At 40.6% G+C, this 23,269-nt stretch overlaps 1 protein-coding gene across 2 annotated transcripts in view; it reads left to right on the top strand.

Moving 5' to 3' along the window:
- The window catches only part of styxl2 (serine/threonine/tyrosine interacting like 2), a 28,009-nt gene extending 6,823 nt beyond the window's left edge, over window positions 1-21,186 (top strand). For both annotated transcript variants that reach the window (XM_085265382.1, XM_085265384.1), the window contains exons 4-6: window positions 1,605-1,836; window positions 2,648-2,865; window positions 17,976-21,186. In XM_085265382.1, the coding sequence (XP_085121508.1) occupies window positions 1,605-1,836; window positions 2,648-2,865; window positions 17,976-20,722 (3,197 nt within the window). In that variant the 3' untranslated portion in view covers window positions 20,723-21,186. The remainder of the gene's footprint in view (window positions 1-1,604; window positions 1,837-2,647; window positions 2,866-17,975) is intronic.
- The last annotated feature ends 2,083 nt before the right edge of the window (window positions 21,187-23,269 follow it).

Here is a 23,269-nt window from a genome sequence, read left to right as displayed (position 1 = left end):
ACACAGACGACTCGACTAACGTACTGCCACCTGCTGGCATATTGAGACACAGCAAGAAAAAAATCTGGAAACTAAACTTCATTTTCACCCTTGACTATTGTATGACACACACACATCTACGAAAACTTTTATCCTGTCTTCCTTCTCTCACCCCAACCGCAACAGATGGCCGCCCCTCCCTGAGCCTGGTTCTGCCGGAGGTTTCTTCCTGTTAAAAGGGAGTTTTTCCTTCCCAAAGTGCCAAAGTGCTTGCTCATAGGGGGTCATATGATTGTTGGGTTTTTCTCTCTATCTAGCGCCTTGAGGCGACTTTTGTTGTGCTTTGGCGCTATATAAATAAAATTGAATTGAATTGAAGTGAATTCACACAGAAGCTTCCTTCACTTAATAACAAATAAACAAAAATGGCAAAAAATATAAATATATCATAAACTATTGATGAAAAGTACAGAGCAGACATCAGATGCCTGTTTACAGGCTAAATAAAGAAATAAAATAAAATCAGCTTTTATATCATGATTCCTCACCAGCCTTAATCTGAAATTTGATTTGTATTTGCAAAGCTCTGGGGGGATTCTAACTGATTAATAATAAACCACAATCAGATGAATTTCTCTGTTCTTTGTCCAGCCGTACTGAACTTTTAAAAGTCATCCAAGGGCAGATGAGCACTGCGCAGGGGTCAGACTCTGTCTCTCTTCACTCCTCATTCATATGCAGTGTGTCAAGCAATGAAGACTAATGTGGCTCAACAGTCTTCAATCACAGCCAATCCACGTTTTGCTCCTTCATCTTGTTACATGGAGATGCCATCCACTGGAATGAGGAAATTAGCTTAATGTGATGCATGACAGATTCGTGGCTTCATCAAATTTCTCCTCTTAAGTTGGACTGCATTAAAGGCAGCCTAATGATCAAAACGGGTTTCATCTGCAGGGAGGAAGATGACCGCTGATGAGGACAGCTGCAGTGACCTGTTTCTGCATTAATGGCATGCTTCTTTTGAAGCTGCGCACACATTAAACCCCTGTATGTCCTTTAGGAGTGGCATAGCTGTTATGATTTCACAGGGGAGTGGGGCTAAACGCAGGAGCTCTGAACAAAAGCTTCTTAATCCTAAGCTGATTCATCTTCACAATAAACCATAAAAGGATAAATTCCAGGAAGGTTCAAATACTCCAAACTAAACATGAATCTAAGAAATAAGAGCAGCCAACAGGGGCATGGGGGAAAAACGTAGTACAAGAAACCATCAGAGAAATCACATGCAGCAGAGCAGAAATATAAAAGAAAGTAAAGAGAACTAAACTGCAGGAAATAAAACAACCAAAGGCAAATTACCAAAATAAGGTCGGAAGTAGCAACAGAGACAATCAAGGAAGATGCAAAACAAATTACCAAACATAACAGTTGGAGTAATTTTACACTCAAAATCTTTGATCCTAAATACTTGGATTTGTTCTGTAGCATACCTGAAGATGTTCATCTCGCAACCTCCTCATCCTGTCTTCTGTGTCACACAGACTTCTTACATTAATTTCTTAATATAATACAACGAAATCAATCAAGAATCCATCATATTTATTACTATCTTACCTCCTCAGAGTTGCCACATCGAGGCGTGCGGTCTGAGTCCATCCCAGAGTCCATGTTGGAAACCGCTGAGCAGCTGATGGTGGAAGATCTCTACAACCGTGTCAGGGACATGATCGATGACCGCAGCCCCTACAACACACCCTGTGTGCTGGACATCCAGAGAGCCATGGTGCAGGACCGCCTAGAGGCTCCCATCAATCCCGTGGATGAGGTGTGGCCCAACATCTTCATTGCCGAAAAGTGAGTCGGTGCATTCTCGTTTTGTTTAAATTATTTTTCCACAAGTCATCATAGAGGATTATTCTTAGTTCCAGACCATAGGCACAGATATTTTAGAAGACAAATCTGTGCTAGAAGATGAACTTCAGTTCAACTTCAGATTTCAGTAAGGGTTCACAGAAAGTTCTGTTACATTTTTATGGATTTTGAATGGTTTTGCAAATTTTCTTGCTTTCATGGCAAGTACCCATCAGACGAAATGGCACAAGATTCAAAAATGTATAAAAATTCTCATAATTTCCTTTCTTTAATCTTATAGTGGATAGCTGGAAATGAATAGCTAGAGAAATCCTTCCAAATATGAGACAAATTCCACCTCATCATTCACTTGAAACAGACTTTCCTCTTCTAATTGATTTTATAAATCCCATTTTCTGATCTGTCTGCGATAAACAAGTAATCTGCACAAACAGTCCTAACTCGTCTACTTGACAGCTTGTTCCAGAGGTTTTGTGTAAATCAAGCTGTCTTTATTGGTGAATTTATCCAACCATTTTTTTTGGTCTATTAAAAATCCAAAAAGTGCTCAGATAAATGTTCCGTGTTAACTGAAACAACCTTGGTAGCTGATGAATATTGTGTGATGTGGTTGAAAGCTCCAGAACAGGGTGATAGATGGCTGATTCCAAAGTTTATTTCCCTGCTCTTCTCCAGAGTGTGATGTTCCTCAGGTTTCATTTTCTGCAGAGGCTTTTTAGTAAAGCTGTTTGCTTGAACGTTTGGATGGGTCATTTTACACACAGTAAGACAGATCCCCCCCCCCCCCCCCCAGGTCTGTTGCAGTGAATAAGGCCCGTCTGAAGCGAATAGGCATCACACACATCCTGAACACAGCTCACGGTACAGGAGTCTACACCAACGAGTCGTTTTACGCCGGCATGAACATTAAGTACATGGGCATTGAAGTAGACGACTTCCCTGATGCTGACATCTCGGTGCACTTTAGACCCACCGCCGAATTCTTGGATGATGCTCTGCTGACGCACAAAGGTAGGATTTGGTTCATCTCCTCTGAAATCTGTGTTTGCTGTTGTGGTGAAGAGTTCAGAGTACATCACTGAACACTAATCAACTCCGCTGGTAAGATTTATTGACAAATTAGAAGTAAATAATACACAGAGGAGAATTTGGTATGCATCTCTCCCTTCTATTATTTTTGTTTATTCACGCCTCTTGCCAAAAAACCACACTGAGTAAATCATGTTAAAAGGCTGACTGGTGATGTTAGCACAACTGGGGTGATGCCTTTTCATAGTTGGAAAGTCTGTTTCTATTTTTTCATGAATGAGAAGAATAACAACAAAGAAAACAAGCAATCCATAGCAACATCCATACATAAAATTGTCTCCAGAGGAAAATAAGAGACCAAGCAGAACAAACAGAACTGAGAATAAAACAAAAACTGCATGGTTCACAAAACTGACCAGATTTGAATCATGACAAAATTCATTGACTAGAGAAATTAGAAATTAGATAAGAAATTAAATCCCCTTTATTTCTGGTGGTATTTGGTTGTGTGTGGATTCAAGTCAAAGGACATATTGTGTTTCTGGGATTTACAAAGCCCTTGGAGAGGGGCAGTAACACACTGAAGTGACAGATGTCTGTTCCCAAATGTGGTAGTGGTTGTGAGGACCTTGGTAGCTACAACTCCTTCTGAAACAATGTGTGGTTGGGAGCAGAATTATGCTCAGCCTTAGAAGCTGGCATGGCAACTTGGGGGAAAACCTTTTATGAGATATTTGTTTCTTGTTCAATAGGGAACAATCTGTCTTATAAACAGCCCAATCTAACCCCCTTTCTGAGATGCATAGGTTAAAGATAAATCCAAACAGGCTCAGTGTTGGGGTACATAGCATAGGGTTTGAGGTCTTGCGCCAGCATGCTAGAAAGATCAGTATCTCCTATATGTCGACTGTAGGCATGAATGAATAGTGGAAAAAATACAAAGTTTTGGAGTCCATCTATTATTTGTTAAACAAAAAGAACCAGAGTATGTTTAAAGAGTCTCATTTTTTTTTCACCAAGTTTAAGATGATCACTTATTGGTGATTTAAGACCACAAATAAGTGTTCATAAGATTTTTTTATCTCATAAATAAATCATTATCATTATAATGATTATATATTCATACTTATGAAAGTATTTTAGCAAGAATGTCATGTAGTACAATTACATTTATGATATAAACACCAATAAATCATCATAAGAGGTTTTATTTCTTTGCAAACAGACCTTTGCAGTTGGGTTAGCTTCAGCTCGAAAATTTACTTTAAAGGAACAAATCAACCATTTGGCAGAGTATATTTTTGGAAAATTATTTGACCCTTAAAAAAGTTGTTTGTTTTTTTTTAAGCTATCATGTTTCTTAAATTTGTTCACTAAAGAATCTGACACTTATATAAAAGCCATATCAAAACAAATATATCTGACGTTGATATTTTCCTCACAGAGAGTCTACATTTCTTGCATTCTTTAGTCATTGCTAACTTCCTGTGAGGAAGCTACCTGAAAAACTCAGCGAATAACCTAGATTGACATCCACAGATCAAACAGAAACAGAAACTTTGGCAGTGGTTTTGTGTCTGTCTTCATCAATAGAGTGTTTATTTTGTGATCTCTGGTTCCCACGGACCTTTAATCATTCATTTATTTTATCATTTAGCTCACAGACATGATACACAATGCACTTATTTTACCAAGGTTTGCTAAAAGCACTTTTTCAATACTTGTCCTGGAGTGGAGGTCAACAGTGACGCATTAACAGATCCCAAACATCTGATCAGTGATCTTTTCAACATCCCAGTTTCTGAGAAGAATTTCTTGTGCCGACAGAGAACACAGAGTATTCCTGGAAGGAAATGGCATAGTCACAGTGTTGTTGACTGTGCTTCTTACTTAACACAGCCTAAAATGTTGCTGGAAGACTATGGCAAGAGCATCTTAATAATATCTTGTCTTCACCCTGGAGACTGTGGAGCAAATTTGGACATTTTTATTAACTGATTAATGATTTTGTCTTTCTTATTGTCCTACCTACAGAGCAAGGAAATTAAATAATATTAGATATTAGATATATCAGATATTTTACCCCTTATTAACTTCTGCCAGGTTTCATGTTATGAAGACCATTGTAGTGATGAAGAAAGACCCCGAACAAATAATCTTCCATGTCAAGATATTTAAGAGTCATTTAATGTCAAAACAAGCAAAACATTTAAGAAAACATGATGCTGTTAATTAACAAACTGTTTTTTGTATTTATTTATAGCAGTTTACAAGCATAATGCTCAGATCAATTAAAACTAATAATAATTTTTAAAAAGCTTAAATATTTACATTTCTTTCTTAATTTTGTTAAACTGATTAAATTAATTATTTTTAATAGTTTTTCAATGGATTGACTGAGCACCACATAAGAGTACATCAGTATTTAGTCATGTTATGAATGCTGTGCTATAGTTGCAGTTGTCAATATTGTAAACTGTTGGGGAGCACAAATGGTGTAGAGAGGGATGTTTTGCTTATTGTGAAAAAAGAAAATTAGCAGAATTGCAAACTTGCATAGCTGCCATATATTTAAAAAAAAAAATTCCCATCACAGCCCTGTGGGCTGTCTATCCTTCAGGCTTGGGTCCTCTACCAGAGGCATGGGGAGCTTGGGGGCCTTTCGCAGTATCTTAGCTATTCCTAGGACTGCGCTCTTCTGGACAGAGATCTCCAATGTTGTTCCTGGGATCTCCTGGAGCCACTCGCCTAGCTTGGGAGTCACTGCACCTAGTGCTCCGATTACCACTGGGACCACTGTTACCTTCACCCACCACATCTTCTTGAGCTCTTGAGCATCTTCCGAGTAAGATGGTCCTCCTCAGAGGGCAACATCGCAGAGTAAAGTTACTTTTTACTTTCTTCTTCCTTATTAGTCTCTTGTGAAAACTGTGAGAGCACAGTAATTTTGGACTTGTTGACCCAAACCTGCTGAAATCCTACCCAGAGCTAACACGCCATGCTGACCTGATGCTAGGCTGGCCTGAGGCAGGGGACTCTCCTGAGAACAACAAGCCGAAGTGGAGGCATGGCAGATGGGGAACGGCTGACTGAAGGTTCTGGCGCATGATTAGCAAAGGAAGGCTAATACTGCTTGCAAACTTTCAGTCTCTGGAAAATAAAAAGGACGAACTCCAAGCTTGGATTTCCATTCAAAAAGAAATTCAGGAGTGCTCCATACTGTGTTTCTTTGAAACCTGGCTGGCGGAGAGGACACCCGATAAAGCAAACCAGAGGGCTACACGATTTTCAGAGCAGGCACTACGGACAGCGGCAAGATACATGGTGGAGGAACGGCCGCCCTCGTCGAGCAATCATTGTGTACTGACTATAAGATCACTTCAAAATCCTACTCTGAAAATGTGGAATTTCTCACTCTAACGTTAAGGCCATTTTACTTGCCCAGAAAACGGCAGTGCATTATTGTGAGTGTCGTGTACATCCCCCCGTCTGCTAAGGAGGAGGCTGCACTGAAGGAGCTGCACGACATGATCAACAAGCATGAAAATAAACACCCAAACGCTGCTGTAATTGTTCTGGGAGACTTTAATCACTGTAATCTCCGGGAAAACATGCCTAAACTGCATCAGTTTGTAACCAAACTGGGGAAATAAAATACTGAATCACTGTTACAGCAACATCAGAAATACCTTCTCAGCTGAACCAAAACCTAATTTTGGAAAGTCTGATCACCTAGCAATCTGGCTAAAACCCATCTACAACAAAACCCAGTCACAGTTAGTACTATTAACACCTGGACTGATGGTACAAAAGCCAGCCTGCAGGGCTGCTTAGAGGCTACAGACTGGAGCATCTTCAAAGGAACAGCTAACGACATCCATCAATACACAGAGACTGTTAGTGACTACATAAACTAGTGTTTAACAGGACTGTGCGTAGATTCCCCAACCAAAAACCCCGGTTTAATGGAGACATTAAACAGAAAATCAGGCAGAGGAGGGAGACCTTCAAGGCAGGAGATCAGGTGGAGTATAAGAGAGCCGCCCGCTATGAACTGCAGAAGTCCATCAGCGCAGCAAAGAGGGGCCACTCAGAAAAACTTGAAGGCTACTACCTGAACAACAACACACGCAGCATGTGGCAGGGAATTCAAGACGTCAGAAACTACAGGGGAACTACAACAACCACAGACCCCCGAGACACCACCCTACCAGACAGCCTCAACACCTTCTATGCCAGGTTTGACAGGCTGAACACACAGACTCCCTCAAAGGCCCCCAGTGACCCCACGAAGACCATCCTCCAGGTGACACACACACAGGTCCTGAAAGCTCTGAAAAAAGTGAACCCCCACAAGGCTGTGGGACCCGATGAATTTCCTCCCAGAGTACTGAAGGCCTGTGGGGAACGGAGAGCAATCCGATTACTTTTTTCAAGTAACGAAGTTTTACTATTGCAAAAATGGTAATTAGATTACCGTTACTTTCCCATAGGAACGCTGCGTTACTGCGTTACTAAAACCGTGATTTCTTTGTGAGAATGTCTCATGACAATGACGTAAGCGAGTGTGACGTTCGTGACAACAGCTGTGTGCAGATCAACAATGGATAATATATCGAGTCCGGGAGAGAATATGAGCGGGCAGCGTTTAAAGCGTGGAAGTACTGACCTTACTTTGAGTTTGATTCCATAAAACGTGACAAAAACATTAGTGTCTGTTGTGCGTGGGAAGAAAACTTCTTTTTACAGCGGAAAAAAACCCCTAAACTTCCAAGCAAGCACCGAGTGCACTACGACGTAATGGGAAACTCACAGAAAAACTCGCGGATTCAACTGACTTCAACTGACCGCTGCAGCACACCTGCACCAGGGCAAACTTCCGCCTACCCCAGTCCTGCTTTACAGGTGAAAATAGAGCAACAGGACCGCTGAGTCTTTGATTTTATTTATTTTCTGCTGTGTTTCACTTGCATTTATTTAGAAGACTGAGTGTAAAACACCAAAAAACAATTTCGTTTATGTGCTGGAAAATAGGTTTAAATGTTAAACAAATTTCTTCCAGTCAGAGAATGTTGCATGTAATTAAATTTTTGCTTCATGCATAAAGTTAAAAGATTAAAACTAGTAAAACAAGTTTTAAAAGGAGACTTTTTCATTTGATTACATTTTGTATGATGGATTATGCAGAAAAAGTTGAATTGGGCTGAAAGATCTATTGCTTTATCACCTATTCAGGTTGTAAATCATGTTTTTAAAAAGTAACTAAGTAATTAATTACTTTTGAAAATAAGTAATCAGTAAAGTAACGGGATTACTTTTGGGGGGGAAGTAATCAGTAATTAGTTACTGATTACTTTTTTCAAGTAACTTGACCAACACTGGTGGGGAACAACTAGCTTGTGTGCACATGGATATCTTCAACCTGTCACTATCTCAGGCAGTAGTCCCACATATTTTTAAATCCTCCATCATTATACCAGTTCCCAAAAGACTGGACACATTCGCCCTGAATGAAATCAGGCCAGTGGCACTCACACCAGTCATTATGAAGTGTCTAGAAAAATTGGTTCTCACACACATCAACCACATGTTCCCTAACACTATAGACCCCCTCCAGTTTGCATCACCAATCAACAGTGTTGGGTAAGTTACTTTAAAATAGTAACTTAGTTACATTACTAGTTACTTCTCTCAAAAGTAACTCAGTTACTTCAAGTTACTCGTTACTTTCAAAGTAACTAGTTACTAGGGAAAGTAACTTTGGATTTACTCAGAATTCTCTTGTTAATGTGTTGCTTCCATAACTTTGCCAGTCTTCTAGCTTGCTTACTTGCCACAAGTGCACTGTGCCACCTACCAATAGAAAGGAAAAGATAATGTGCATATTTCCACGAGAGAAATCCCACGCCTGGACCGTCATTGACTGCTGCCATGATTCTAGCCTACGTCACAGTGTCATGTGCGCTTTTTACATCCAACACAAAAACTGCAGTCGTGGTGCTTTCGATTGTACTCAGAACTCGGAAATTCTGCCTTCTGAATAGGAAGATGTAGGCAACACCAGACTGCAGATGAGCTGCATACAGAGCTGGACTGGGACAAATAAATCGTCCCGGGCATTTTGACTAGAGACTGGCCCACCATTATAGGAAAAATCATAAAGCCTTTGAATGAAAACAAACACTGTTGTGACAGTGATGTACACTGTTCTGATGGTATATATGCATCAATCTATCAATTGTTTGTTGTAAGATTCAGATAATTATTTTTTAAAAGCTAGACATTTTAAATGAGAATAAGAAAGAAAAGTATTTCTTTGTGCCCCCCATTCCCTGTTAATGCCCTACATGCCCCCCTGGCAACACTTTGCTAGATCCGCACCTGCACAGTTACCAGCTGTCAGCTACATAAAAAAGGATCCTGGTGTTATTTGTCTCTCAGAAACAGTTCATAACTTCCCTTCAACTCATTCATGTCACCTAAAAGGTAAACCTGTTTCTCCATCACAGCTCTGATGATCCAGTAAGGACATCTCCTGGTTTCATCTTCATGTTTCCCTCTCACCAGATAACCAAACGATATCATGACCAGCAGCTTTTTTTACAGCTGTGGCTCCAGCAAACATCAGCTGATACTAGAAATTAATATTAAGTAAATTCTAACAACAGCTGATCAAGCTTAAACGTGCTGCTGTTGTTTAGCGCGACATCCGCTGGTTTCCTCTTTCGGCGCAAAGTGAGCAATAAACAAACAAGAGAGCCGATCAGCTGATCATTGATCAGTTTTCATGACTGAAGTAGAAACGGGAGAGGGAGGGGGGAGAATGAGAGAAGAAGAGGCAGCTGTGCAGCGTAAACACAGAATAACTCCAGTTTTGTGCCTTTTTCATTGTAGCTGAATTACGGGACAAACTGTTCCTTTTCACCTCAATAAGAAATAGGGCTGAACGATATATCGCATTTGCGATAATATCGCGACATGATCAAGTGCAATTTTCTAACCGCAAAGGCTGCGATTATACTCTGGACATGTCCAAATTCATGGGCTGCATCCTCCTGAGGCCGCATTTGTAGACCGATTACGTCACAGCGACGCGCCGAAGGCTGTTCAAATTCGTAGACTCCTCCGAATGTAGCCGACAAATGCGTCCTCTTTTTCCCCGAATTTGAAGGATGGGTCGGGTGTGTCCTTCGTGGCCTACCATATCCCAGAATTCATAGCGCGGCCCAGCCAAACTCCAGTTTCCAACAATGGCGGCCGCTACTAAGTTTTAAAATTACTCATACTAATCTTTCTGGGTCACAAAATAAACTTTTAACATATTTTCAGGCGCGAAAGTAGTTGTGTAAACATCAAATATCTGCTCGGTTTATCAAGATATCCCATATTTGCAAAAGTGCTTCGACGTTTTCAGAGGCGTCTGCTACCCACCAGCTCGACAGCTAGCCGGGAGCTCGAGGGTTACTGATGCGGCCGAGAACGGCACAACTCCCGGCACATCATTTTCAGATCACCGCGGACTTTCGCTGCTCGGGTTAAACGTAATATATAAGTCACTTAGACAACCTACAAATGTTATTGTTGGGCTTTTTTCAGTGTTTTGTTTGTTCGTGAGTAAATCGGTTTGGCTGAGATTAAAGTTATTAGATTAGATAAAATAAAACTTTATTAATCCCCCGGGTGGGTTCCTCCTTGGTTTTCACACAGCTGACTAAACGTCAAACAGAAAACTTATTAAACAGAAGTATGAGACAGTCGAGAATTTACGCCAGTGTCTGGTTATATTTTAGATAGCAAGAAGCAGACGGCCGAGTTTATTAAACTCCACCGAGACAGCGGTGACGCTAATCAGAACTAGACCGTCCAATTTCACGCCTTTAAATTTTAAAGGCGTGTTTGTGTGTGTGTTTATACAATTGCTATTATGTTTGCACTTTATGTGTAATGTTACTGACTGCAGAGGTCAGTAAGATGTGTGTATTTTTTATTTATTAGTTTTATTTATTTAATATTATTTTTTAATTTAATGACTGTCTAGTAGTTCACAGATGTCGAAAAACTGAGTGTGGTAAAGCCACTGATTTTTTTTATGTATATTTCTGCAATCTGCACATTGTACTGACTTTCATTTTAATGTTTACACCAGGGTTCCTTGTCAGCACTTTATGCTCAGATGTTTGTAAGCTAAAAATAAACTATTGTGTATGTTCAAATATACTGTTGTGATTGAAGAAGTTAAATAAAAATGTCAGTCATCAATTCATGCATCACCTCATGTCATCATAACAGAGGTCTGTCTTCCAGGAAAGAAAAGTTTAAAATTAATGTAATATAGTATTGGCCATACTATATGATGTATTGCTTGTCTTTGTTTAATAATACAGAAGACAAAGACCTTAAAAAATAATCGCATATCGCATCGCAATCGCAATATTGGGGCAAAAAATCGCAATTAGATTATTTTCCATAATCGTTCAGCCCTAATAAGAAACGCGTAATATTTTCTCTGAATACCAGACGGGACGGTTGGCAACTCTAATAACTTATGAACAAAATAAAGTTCAACATCATTAACTTCATAGCACCCACCCAGCTGTATAGAAACCCCGTCATGCTAGCTAGCACGCAGTATGGAAAAAGTCAGAATAACGAAAATAAACTCCACCTAAACTTGGTTTATATCTGACCCAGAGAGACTGCAGGTCATAACTTCTTACCTGAAGTTCAGTTCACACTTGGACCGGCGGCCGCCTCGGGTCTCTTTTCCTTCTGCGTCCCCTTTCCTTCATCCACCTGCTGGCCTCCACCACTTGCTAATGTTACTGAATCTGTGGAAGCTCCGCGATAGCCACCACACGAAGTAACGAGTAACGACCCTATCTAGATCCCAGTAACGACTAACGCGTTCCTGATTTTGGCATAATAACTAGTTACCGTGCTCGTTACCACAATAATAACGTAGTTACTGTAACACGTTACTTAATAACGCGTTAGTCCCAACACTGCCAATCAATCAGTGGATGATGCAACAGCAATAGCCCTGCAACACACACTGCAACACCTGGAAAGCAACAGAACGCATGTCAGGATGCTCTTCCTGGACTACAGCTCTGCATTCAACACCATCCGCCCAGGCAAGTTGACAGAAGCAGACAGACCTTGGCATCCCGACTCCGACCCGTAACCGGATTCTGGACGTTTTGACAGACAGACCACAAGTGGTGAGCATAGGAGGAGGATTATATATAATATACTATTAATATACTTCTTCTGTTTATCTACCACCACTATGTCCAGTTGGTTAGCCACCACCATTTTGTCCATCTGTATCTCAAAGTCCCACAGGATCTTAGCTTGGTCATTCTCCACCGTCCTTGGGGCATCACCCATTTTGAACAGGACTTCCAGGCCGTATTTGGCCTGGAAGTCCTGTTCCGTATTTGATGTTTCTGTATACTATGCCAGACACTTGCTTATGGAGTTCCATATGTGCCCTGCTTGCTAGCATCTTGCACCCTGCTGTTATGTGCTGGGTTGTGCTGGATTTATATCTTGATGTCAGTGGCTTCTATCTCCTCCTTTGGCCAAATTATTATCCCATCCAGGTACCTGATCAGGTACCTGGATGGGATGGCATAGATATTGATCTTGTTCTTACAGTTCACCTGACTCCTCAGGACTTGCCAACACTCTGCAGGTACTTGGTGGTTCCAGCTTTCCCAGTGGCCTCTTCATGATTCCCATTTGCCTGTAGGATCCCCAGGTACTTGTAGCTCTCCTCTATGCCTGCAATGTTGCCTTCTGGTAGTTGGATCCCCACAGTTCTGACTACCTTCCCTCTCTTTGTTATCATCAGACTACATTTCTGCAGTCCAAACAACATTCTGATGTCATTGCTGTATATCCTGGTGGTGTGGATCAGTGAATCGATGTCTCATTCACTCTTGGCATAAAGCTTGATGTCATCCATGTACAGGAGGTGGCTGCTCCATTCAGAAGTTGGTATCCATAGCCAGTCTTGTTAATGATCTTACTGTGGGGGTTCAGGCCTATGCAGAAGAGCAATGGGGACAGAGCACCTCCTTGGTAGATCTCACACTTGATGGTGACCTGTGCTATGGGCTTGAAGATTGCCTCTAGTGTTATCCGCCACATCCTCATTGAATTCCTGATGAAGGCTCTTAGGGTCCTGTTGATCTTGTATAGGTCAGGCCTTGGCCAGTTCTAGACAGGCATATATGAGGGGCCAGACAGAAATATAAAGGGGGCACATGGTGGCAATGGAGGCGGGAAAGGTGTGGGGGTTGGGTGGGGTGCTCTGGATTAGGGCTGCCACAAACTATTATTTTCATAGTCGACTAGTCACCGATTATTTTTGCAATTAGTCGACTAATCAGATCATGCATCCATTTGACGTAAAACGTACATTTTATTGCACCTGCGTGCATCGACTCTTATGTACCTATCATTAGCTTACAGCTTGAAGTGTTTAAGGTATGTGGTAACTAAAAATAAAGACAAAATGATAGTTTATTAAACTTTTAATGAAATTTGCAGATTGAATTTCCTTGCTATCGAAAATATAACAGGACACTGGAGTAAACAATAACATTTTTAAGTTATCTAAGTGATTTATATATCATGTTTAACCTGAGTAGTGAAAGACCGCAGGGGGTTAGAAAACGATGTGCCCGGAGTTCGCTGTTCTCGCCAGCTCTAATGAGCCTTGAACCTCCAGCTAGCTATTGAGCTGGTGGGTAACAGACGTCTCCGAAAACGTCAGAGCACTTTTGCAAATATGTGATGTCTTGATAAATCGAGGAGATATTTGAAGTTTACACAGCTACATTCTCGCCTGAAAATATCTTAAAAGTTTATTTTGTGACCCAGAAAGAGTAATATTAAAACCAAGTAGCTACCACCATTGCTGAAAACTGGAAGCCAAACAGGCAAAAGTACATTCTTCGCAGCTACGCTTCATCTCAGAGGCAGGTTAATAAGTTGGACTGAACTTAACCACAATACTTTGACATGGGTTCTTTATAAACTTGAGTCCAACTTGAAGGCGGTGGCAAGATGCATCAAATTGATGTATAGCTGGGTGTAGGGTGGGGTGTGAGTTCTCTGCCGAGTCCTGTGTGAGCCTGCACAAACAGCGCACGGAGGTAAAGAGCAAACGAGATGGGAAACCTATCATCTCATTTGTGCCTTTTCCAGCGGATTTTTCAGCTACTGTAGTAAATCTTGTCCATATTCAGTTTGTGGGTAATCTATTATTTTCTTTCTCAACTTCTAAAAATTTGACTTAAGGGGGCAGGACGTTTGTTTAAGGGGGCATTGCCCCCTCTTGCCCCAGCATATAGCCGGCCCCGGGTCAGGCATTCAAAGATCCAGGTGTGGGGCATTGAGTCATAGGCCTTCTTGTAATCAATCCAGGCAGTGCACAGGTTGGTCAGCTTAGTCTTGCAGTCTCAGCTGACTGCTCGGCCTACCAGTAGCTGTTGTTTTGCACCTTTGGTATTCTTGCCAATCCCTTTCTGTGCCCCGCTCATGTATTGACCCATGTGCTTGTTCATCTTAGCTGCTATGATGCCTAACAGGAGCTTCCATGTGGTACTGAGGCAGGTTATAGGCCAGTCGTGGGATGGGGCCGGTCCCATCTGGGGGTCCTTGAGGATCAGGACCATCCGGCCTTCAGTTAGCCATCCAGGTGTCTCTTGTCAATGATCAGCTGGTTCATTTGTGCTGCCAGAAGCTCATGGAGTGCAGTCAGCTTCTTTAGCCAGTAGGTGTGAACCATGTCGGGGCCTGGTGCTGTCCAACTCTTCATACTGGAGACCCTTTCTTGTATGTCTGCCACTGTGATGGTTACTGGTCCCTTTTCAGGGAGGTTGCTGTGGTCTGCTCTCAGATCCACTAACCACTGAGCATTGCTGTTATGGGTTGCATCCATCTCCCATATGCTCTTCCAGTATTGTTTCATTTCCGATGTGAAAGACTGTTAAAGACATATAGAAAATGATTGCTTTTTAAGTTGTTACTGCTAAAAAACAAAACTGTGAACATTGAAATAGTTTAATATGTAAAGTGTTGTTGTTTAAATTAGGTTGTATTTACCTCATTTTAAGATTTTGTAAGGACAAGACATTTTTTAATTATGTCTCAATCAATAAACCCTTACTTTACAGAGAGGGTACTCCAGAACGTGATATCACCATGGGTAAAACCACTCAAAATCAAATAAAAGTTCATATTTAAAGTATTTATAATCAATAAATTTATAATAGGAAGGGTTGAAGAAAATTAGCTTTTTACATTCTTATATCCATCTACTTACTGGTGAGCCTATAGCCCTGATTGTCATTGCTCTGTATGTCCACTTTATAATGAATGTCTTATTCATTTCTTGACCTGAAGGCATCCTCTTCATCTGACATTAGAAATGGAAGTTGGGAAACCTTGAGACTTTTTTTTTGTCTGTTTTCATCCATGCTGCATTTTCTGGTCTCTGGTTCCCACAGACTTTTAACTATTCATTTATTCTCTTATTTAGCTCACAGTCATGATCCACAATGCACTTATTTTTCCAGATTTATAATACATATCTCCAGGTGAAGGTCAACAGTGATACAATGAAATATTCCAAACAACTGATCTGTAATTTCTCATCGTCACAGCTTCTGAGAACATGCGTGTTCCTGGAAGAGGCTGACACAGTCACTGTGCTGTTGATTGTGTTTCTTAATTAACATGCCCTAAAATATTGCCTGAAAACTTCATAAACAACAGCTTAATAATACAGTTACACCAAAAATTTGATGGACAAAGAAACAGTTTTTGTAGTTTGGCCTCTGTATGCAACATTTTAAACCACTCGGTAAGATATGATTAAAGTGCCTCTACCAATTTTACTTCAAGATGTATTGTGTTAACTGTTATGGATATATATTTTTCAGAGGGTTAACAGTTCTTGTAAAAACTAAAAGTCAGTGATTTCCTGAAGTCTCAAATCCATTGAAATCACCAAATGTTGCATTTCCTTCATTGAGATGCTCTACCAGGCCTTTACTGCAGCAACCTTCAGCTTCTGCTTGTTTGTGGGTCTCTCTGCATCACGTTTTAGCTATAATAACTGAAAAGCTGCCCTACTGGGTTGCAATCAGGTGACTGATGTGGTCATCTGAGAAACTCTTGGGTTTTATTTTTATTATGCCTCGGGGTGGACAGCAGTCACATCGTCAGTAGACACTAGACGCCTGTTTCCACTGGCAGCCATACATGCCCATTCCATAACACTGCCTCTACCAAATCATGTGGTATCCCTTAGATCATGAGTTGTCTTCTTCTCTATCCCACTCTCTTCCCATCATTCTGGTACATTATCCTTGGTTTCAACTGTTTCTCCTCTTCTCTGGTCTAATCTGTCTCTCCTTTTCTTGAGTGTAACCATTAGTTGTACATTGTTGTTAAGTCTCTGTATTTACATTCATGAAGCTGTCACCTGATCATAGACTTTAAAAGTGATATATCCACCTCCCCAAGAGTGTTCTTAAAATGATTAAATTGTGTGAACTTGTTTTTCTTAACCATGGAAATAATACTATCGGTATGATTTTTACTCATCTTCCTTCAGGCCTTTTGATGTTGCTGAACTAGTCATTATAGTCACTACTTTTAAAAATGTATCTGACTGTTAATTTGGCTGCTCCTAACATTTTTTGTTATTTCTCTAAGATTTCATCAGGTTTATTCAACCTGATGATGACCTGTTTGATATGCAATGACCTTCATCTGGGCCTTATATTTAAAATTATGGAGAAAAGCAATAAAATAAAAAATTCAACTCTGAATTAACTTCAGATATCATGTCTACTCTATTTGTCATTAAGTAAAGGGACAGTCCTAACCTGGCCATGAAAGTGGATGTCAGCCTGTTATGAGCCTGAAAATGGGTGTATAAACATGTGTGTAATTCCTAATGGATCTGTGGAACATTTTACCACTGGAACATAACATCCTGTATATTTTCTATGCATTAAATCATAAACACTTACATAAACATTAAGAATAGAATATTCACTTAAATGTTTTAAATGTTAAATGTTTTTCACGCTGATAAATATGAATCTATATATATTGCAACACCTTAAACTATTTACCAGACTAAGTAAGCCGCTCATAAATGTATAATATCAATGTATTTGTTTTATTTATAGTATCTGCTATATTTGCACTTGTCAGTTAATATTGTAGAAATCGTCACTGTGGTAGCACAGATACCACAGAGTGGGGTTTGCATATTGCTTATTGTGTTTAAAAAGGCCTTTAAAGCAAGTTTTAACATGTCTTAGGATATAGAACAAGATATGAAGCAATTAATACAGCCAGAAGCTGCATTATCAACAATAGAATCCCTCCCACTCAAACTTCTGTTTACAGCATTTATAATCAATGGTTTTAAAATAATAGGTGTTGAAGAAAGGAAACTCTTTACTTTACAGTAATTTTCAGTTAAGCTGCGTGGCTGTGACACACTTATAACCTTGAATTTGTCCACAGCATGCTGCTGGTTCTAAAAGAAAAAGCTCTTAAAAGCCTTTCCTTCCTGACCTGTTTATCTAAAACCAGCAGGCAGTCACACACAAATATATACTGGTGAATACAGTGGATCATTTAGGTAAATAAATAGATAGACATTTCCTCTAAAGAGTGTGAAGACAAAGACTAAAGATTGGTCATAAATAAAAGAAAATATTGGTCATATATATTGGTCATAAAAAATCTTTTTTCTTCATAAACATTATAGAAAGGGATTCAGCACACTTAAGTTGAAACATATAAAACCTAAAATGTAATAAGTTATTGCTTTGTCAACGGTTTTGCTGCCCTCATCTGATCATAGGCCATTATTGCAAGTTTAACTAGATTAACTACATTAATCTATTGCAGACATCAAAACTGATGTATACTGTGGACTATTTCATGTAGAATTTGTACATACATAACATACTTCATTTACTTTGGGTGTAGCTGAGTAATGGTATTTGCCTCAACTCTTCAGTATTGGTAATCATTGTTCCCTTTACTTGCAGGAAAGGTTCTTGTTGTTTCTATGATGGGCATCAGTCGTTCTGCTATCCTGGTGGCTTGCTACCTGATGATCTTCCAGAACATGACCATCATGGAGGCTCTGACCTCAATCAGGAAAAAACGTGCCATCAACCCCAACGAAGGCTTCCTGAAGCAGCTGAGAGAGTTCAATGAGACCCTCATGGAGGAGCGAGATGATGACGACGAAACACTAAGCCAGTGCTCTGTGATTGATGCTCGAGCGCGTGCTCGCATCTTTGGGGAAGAGGATGATGAGGATACGGACACAGAGGAAGAGCAGAGTATGATTGAGGTGAAAGCGAACTCCATTATGATGGAGGAGGAGGAGGATGGAGAAAGTGTGATGAGCAGCGTTGCCTCCTCTGCAGCTGCTGCAGCACTTAAAAGTGGTTTGACTGGAGCACAGAATGGGTTCAACAACCAGGTATCCAATGGTGTCCCAAATAAGTTTGTTCTATCTGAACAAGGGGGCAAGGAAGATGGGGATGATGATGATGATGGTCTGGACAGCATGATTCAGGAGTGGCAGAGGAGGAATGAAAAATACCAGAATGATGAGTGGTGGGAGGCACAGCTGAACACTGATGGGGAAGATGAGCAGTCTCTTCCGGGGGTTTTTACAAAGAAGACAAAAGAAGTTGGAGACACTGATGTGGAGAGCGTAACCAGTGAGGACATACGAGCTGTGAAAGAGCGGCTGAAGCGTCGCAACAGACGCCCACCCTCTGACACAATGTCCACCTCCAGCTGCATGAGTTACTCTGATCTTTGGAAGCAGCGGCTTAAGGAGATCGAAGAGCAAGCAGCTGCTCGGTACCGCAAGAAAGAAGATGATGAAGGCAGTGAGAGCACTGCCACTGAAGACGAAGGAGTAAAGAAGACGATTGATGATGAAGTAGATAGCATCCTCTCTGACACCAGCTCCATGTTTAACTTCTGTCAGAAGAATAAGGAGAAGATGTCACCATTGGAACGTTGGCGAATCAAGAGAATCCAGTTTGGGTGGAACAAGAAAGATCGTGAGGATGGAGAGAAAAGTTCTGTTGGTGATGGTGAGGAAGAAGCCAGGACACCATCTCTGCAAGACGTCAATCTGACAGCGTATCAGGCATGGAAGCTGAGGCAGCAGAAGCGTCTCGGGGAAGAGAACACAGATGAGATTCTGGAGCTGAGCAGAGGCGAGGACTTAGCAACAATCAGAAGAAGACAACGACGTGAAGAGCTTCTGGAGCGTTCAAAGAAAACTTTAGAAGAAAGCCAGTCCGTATGTGGCTGGGAAACAGAAAGTTGCGTTAGTGGTGGTACGATACCTCTATCTGCCTTCTGGGCTGGAGCTGGTGTTACAGGGCCGCCAAGTGTTGCCAATGATGACAATATGTCTATGCTCAGTGGTAGATCTTCCATAATTTCTTCAGTTTCCCAGGCTCGCAGCACAAGATCCTCACAGTTTGGAATCCCAGCAAATCCTGTGCCACCAGTACCGCCGATCCTCCCAGTTCCAACTGTGCAGGGCCCTGGAGGTGAACCAATGGTCAATCTGGCTAGCATCCAAAACTGGATTGCTAATGTTGTTTCAGAAACAATCAAACAGAAGCAGAGTGAAATGAGCCTTCCTCCTCCATCACGTGCCGGGTCTGAATTGAGCTTTGGTGCTCCATCAAACGTGATTTCAAGGCGCAGTGTCGATGATGACAAAGCATCCTTGCTGAGTGGTGCTTCCTACTCCAGCTCTCTGTCACAAGATCGAGGCAGGGCAGCATCAGTCCTCTCCAGTGGCGGTTCAAGCAGCATCTCCGGTCTCAGTGGTAGAGGCTCAGCATTAGGCTCTAACCTTGGCTCCACCCTAGGCTCAAAGAAAAACAAGATCACCACTACCAGTGTTCCTCTCTTCAGCCTCTTCCAGGACCAAGTTAACCTGGATAAACTGGATGCCATGGACAAGGAGATCAAGTCAGAGATGAGGGACAAGATGTCTACCTATGAAAAGAAGAAGATCCTGGAAGACAACAAACGCAGTACTCTGTTTAAGAAAAAGAAGCCAAAGGAGGATGAAGATGAGGAGGAGGAAAGGAAGAAGAAAGAGGAGGAGTTTCTTGAGGAGACAAAGAAAAAGGAGAAACCAAAGAGGACTTACGGTCTATCGGGGTGCCTGAATCTTAACCCAGCGCTGGAGAAAGATAAAAACACCAACATTGATGACTGGCTGAAAAGTGTCAGGCCTCCCCCGAGAAAACCAGCTTCAGGAACTGAAGCTGGTCCATCAGAGGACCCCTATGATGATCTTGATGCCTCAGCTTCTGAATTTGACTTCTCAAGCAGAAGAGCCTCTTATGCTGCTGACGAAGATGATGATGAGGAAACGTATGGCATTACTTCCAGATACCGAGCCAGGTTACACGAAGATCTATCAAGTGAAGACACAGAATATTCCTGCAATGGCTTCACACAATCCCACAGCTACAGCCAACCGGGAAGACCGTACGGCGCTGTTCATCATTCACGATACGAAAGCAATGAGACAGAAGGGAGAAGGACTAGGAGACAGGAAGCCACAGAAGAGGAGGAGGATGACATCTCCACCTTCATTGCCCAAACCAGGCAGAGGATTAGGGCTCGAGCTGCCGCGGAGGCTGAAGACGACGAGGTTCTCGCTGCTTGGAGAGCTCAGCAGGAGGCAAAGCGAGAGAAGCAAAACTTAGAAAATACTACTGATGCAGACAGGTTTTAGAAAATGTAAAAGAGCCAATTCTGTGCTGCTGCTGCTGCTAGCTCACACAAAGCTCTTTTTGTTTGGTCAAGGAGTGAAAACAAAGGATGTACAAATTGCAATAATTCTAATGCACAAAAAACACTAGCATTCACATCCATAGAAAAATATGCACCTTGACCTTTTCATATTACATCAGCACTGCAAAGAAATTAAGGATTTGAGCCTGTTTTACTATTAAAATGGAAGAAATACACAATACAGTTCTCAGTTAAGGTTCTGCTTGTACCACAATTGAATGTAAAACACAATGAATGCAAATTTTCATAGAAAAGATGATGTGAAACTTCTAAAAAAAAAAAAATAGGAAAAGTCCCTCGAATTTGTACTCTTGCACAATTTTACTATTGTAATAAATTTTCTGATGAATGATGATTTGGGCTTTTTATTTGGTTTAATGGCTCCTAATAAAGCTGCATCATAAAGGTTGTTTTCATCTTTTGTGATGAAAAAAAATTGAAAACCTCCATAACTTACAACAAAAAAACAAAAAATTAAATGGTAAAAATAAACAGAAACACAAACAAGTTGTATTTATAAAATATTTGTGCAGGTGACAAAGCAATCACTATTACTAGAATGTTTTTTGGAATGAATATAATTGTCACTTGCAGGAAGTGGGACTGATGGCTTTTTATGCAGACAAAAATATGTTTTTTTACTTAATAATTTGATGTTTTGATGTTAATAACTTGTTTTGTTGCTTAACAAAAGCCACAATATGCTTCACAAAAACAGCAGCTCATTTCAAAAACTTAAGCAAGGTTTAAAGTGTGAAAAAGGACATAGTGAGGGGGGAATGAAGAGCTAAAACTAGTCATTCACCCACTAAGGTTTAGACAGTTAGGCATGTAACACACACACACCATGCAAACAGTTAAAATACAGGAAGGGGATTGGAGATGGGTGTAACACTGTTTCATTTTTGTAAACACACAGCATGTGGTCATGAGCATGGCATTTCTCGTGTTATACTGCCACATCTTGGACACTAAATGCAATTGCTTTTGAGATTTATACAATTTTTAAATTATGCAAAATGTGAAGATAACATCATTTACAAAATACCATAATATTTCTTTAACTGTAGTGGTATAGATGTGGTTTCAGTGGGATAACAACTATGTGCTGTGTAGTGGATGGGAAATATGGAAATAATTCCACTACATGTGAAACTGTAACATACTTTAAAGCTTATAATGCTTTACATAGCACAGTGGGATAAACCGCAGCAGGAGTGCTGATCTTCAAGCTCTTATATGTACATTTAAAGTCAGATAAAAGGCTCAGCCAAGGAGTCTGTACTGCTGTATAATTACAGGATTTTGGTTTTATGCTCTGGTTTTAGAACCTTTGCTTTTACTGCACATTTCAAAATTATTTATTATCATAATGTTATAGAACACACCTGGGATCATTTTTATACCCTGGCATGTTTAATAATTTGTGGAGTTTTTCTACTTTATTTTTATATAAATTTTAAACATGAAAACATGGTGAGCAGTTTGCATGAAGATAGCATAAGTTCGAAAACTAAAAACGTATTATTTAGAGGGGAAACTATTAAAAGGAAATCAATGCAAGCTGTTACACTTTCAGAACATTTTGCTCTTTTTAACTCATGTACTTGACTGTTTACTCTCTCACTGGAGCATTTTTCAAAACGCTCCTGTTATCTGCTGGTTACACATGCTCTTAGAGAGGACCAATTGTGCTTTTCATCATTTTCTGTCTCATATATCCTGTTCAAGTAGTGCATTTTCAATATAAGCATGACCTAGTTGTCAAACATAAGTACAGGTAATCCTGTAGCCAAAAGCTTCAGACTACTGTCAACACTCAGTTTCTAATAGTTTTTCTTACTCTTGGCTCTGTTTTATCTCAATTAGAGGTCATGTCTTTTCATGGTGATGCCAGGTACAGGCAATCAGCCAATGAGAATGAAGTTGTTTTAAAGACAGTGAAACAAAAGAGCATGAGGGGATGGACTGAGAGGGAGTCTAATATCCACAGACAATTAAGACCACCTCCTTTCAGAACTGTCTTAATTCTTTGTGGCATACGTTTTAGTCCATGTTGAGATGACAGCATCACACACTTGCTGCAGATTTGTCTGCAGTTTCATCACATCACAAAAGAGCTCTACTGGGTTGTAATCTGGTGATTTGGGGTCTATCTCTGTACAGTAAACTCACTGTCATGTTCAAGAAACCAGTTTTAGATGATTTGAACTTTGGTGAGTTATCCTGCTGGAAGCAGCCATCAGAAGATAGATACACTGTGATCATAATGGCATGGACAGGGTCATCAACAACACTCAGGTTGGCTGCGCTTAAGAAGTGATGCTGAACCACTGACATAAAGCAAGATAGATCCACGCTTCCAAGTTCTGACCCTACCATCCAGACTTATCAGACCAGGCAACTTTCTTCCACTCTTCTACTGTCCAATTTTGGTGAGCTATGTGAAATGTAGGTTCAGTTTCCAGTCCTTAGCTGACAAGAGCGA

This window comes from Mchenga conophoros, linkage group LG23 (assembly GCF_057382185.1).
Source record: "Mchenga conophoros isolate Kocher_MC1m ecotype Shallow Benthic linkage group LG23, M_conophoros_male_GT1.1, whole genome shotgun sequence".
Taxonomy (NCBI): Eukaryota; Metazoa; Chordata; class Actinopteri; order Cichliformes; family Cichlidae; genus Mchenga; species Mchenga conophoros.
The sequence above is the reverse complement of the archived record's forward strand: the minus strand, read 5'-3'. Positions and strand labels throughout refer to the sequence as shown.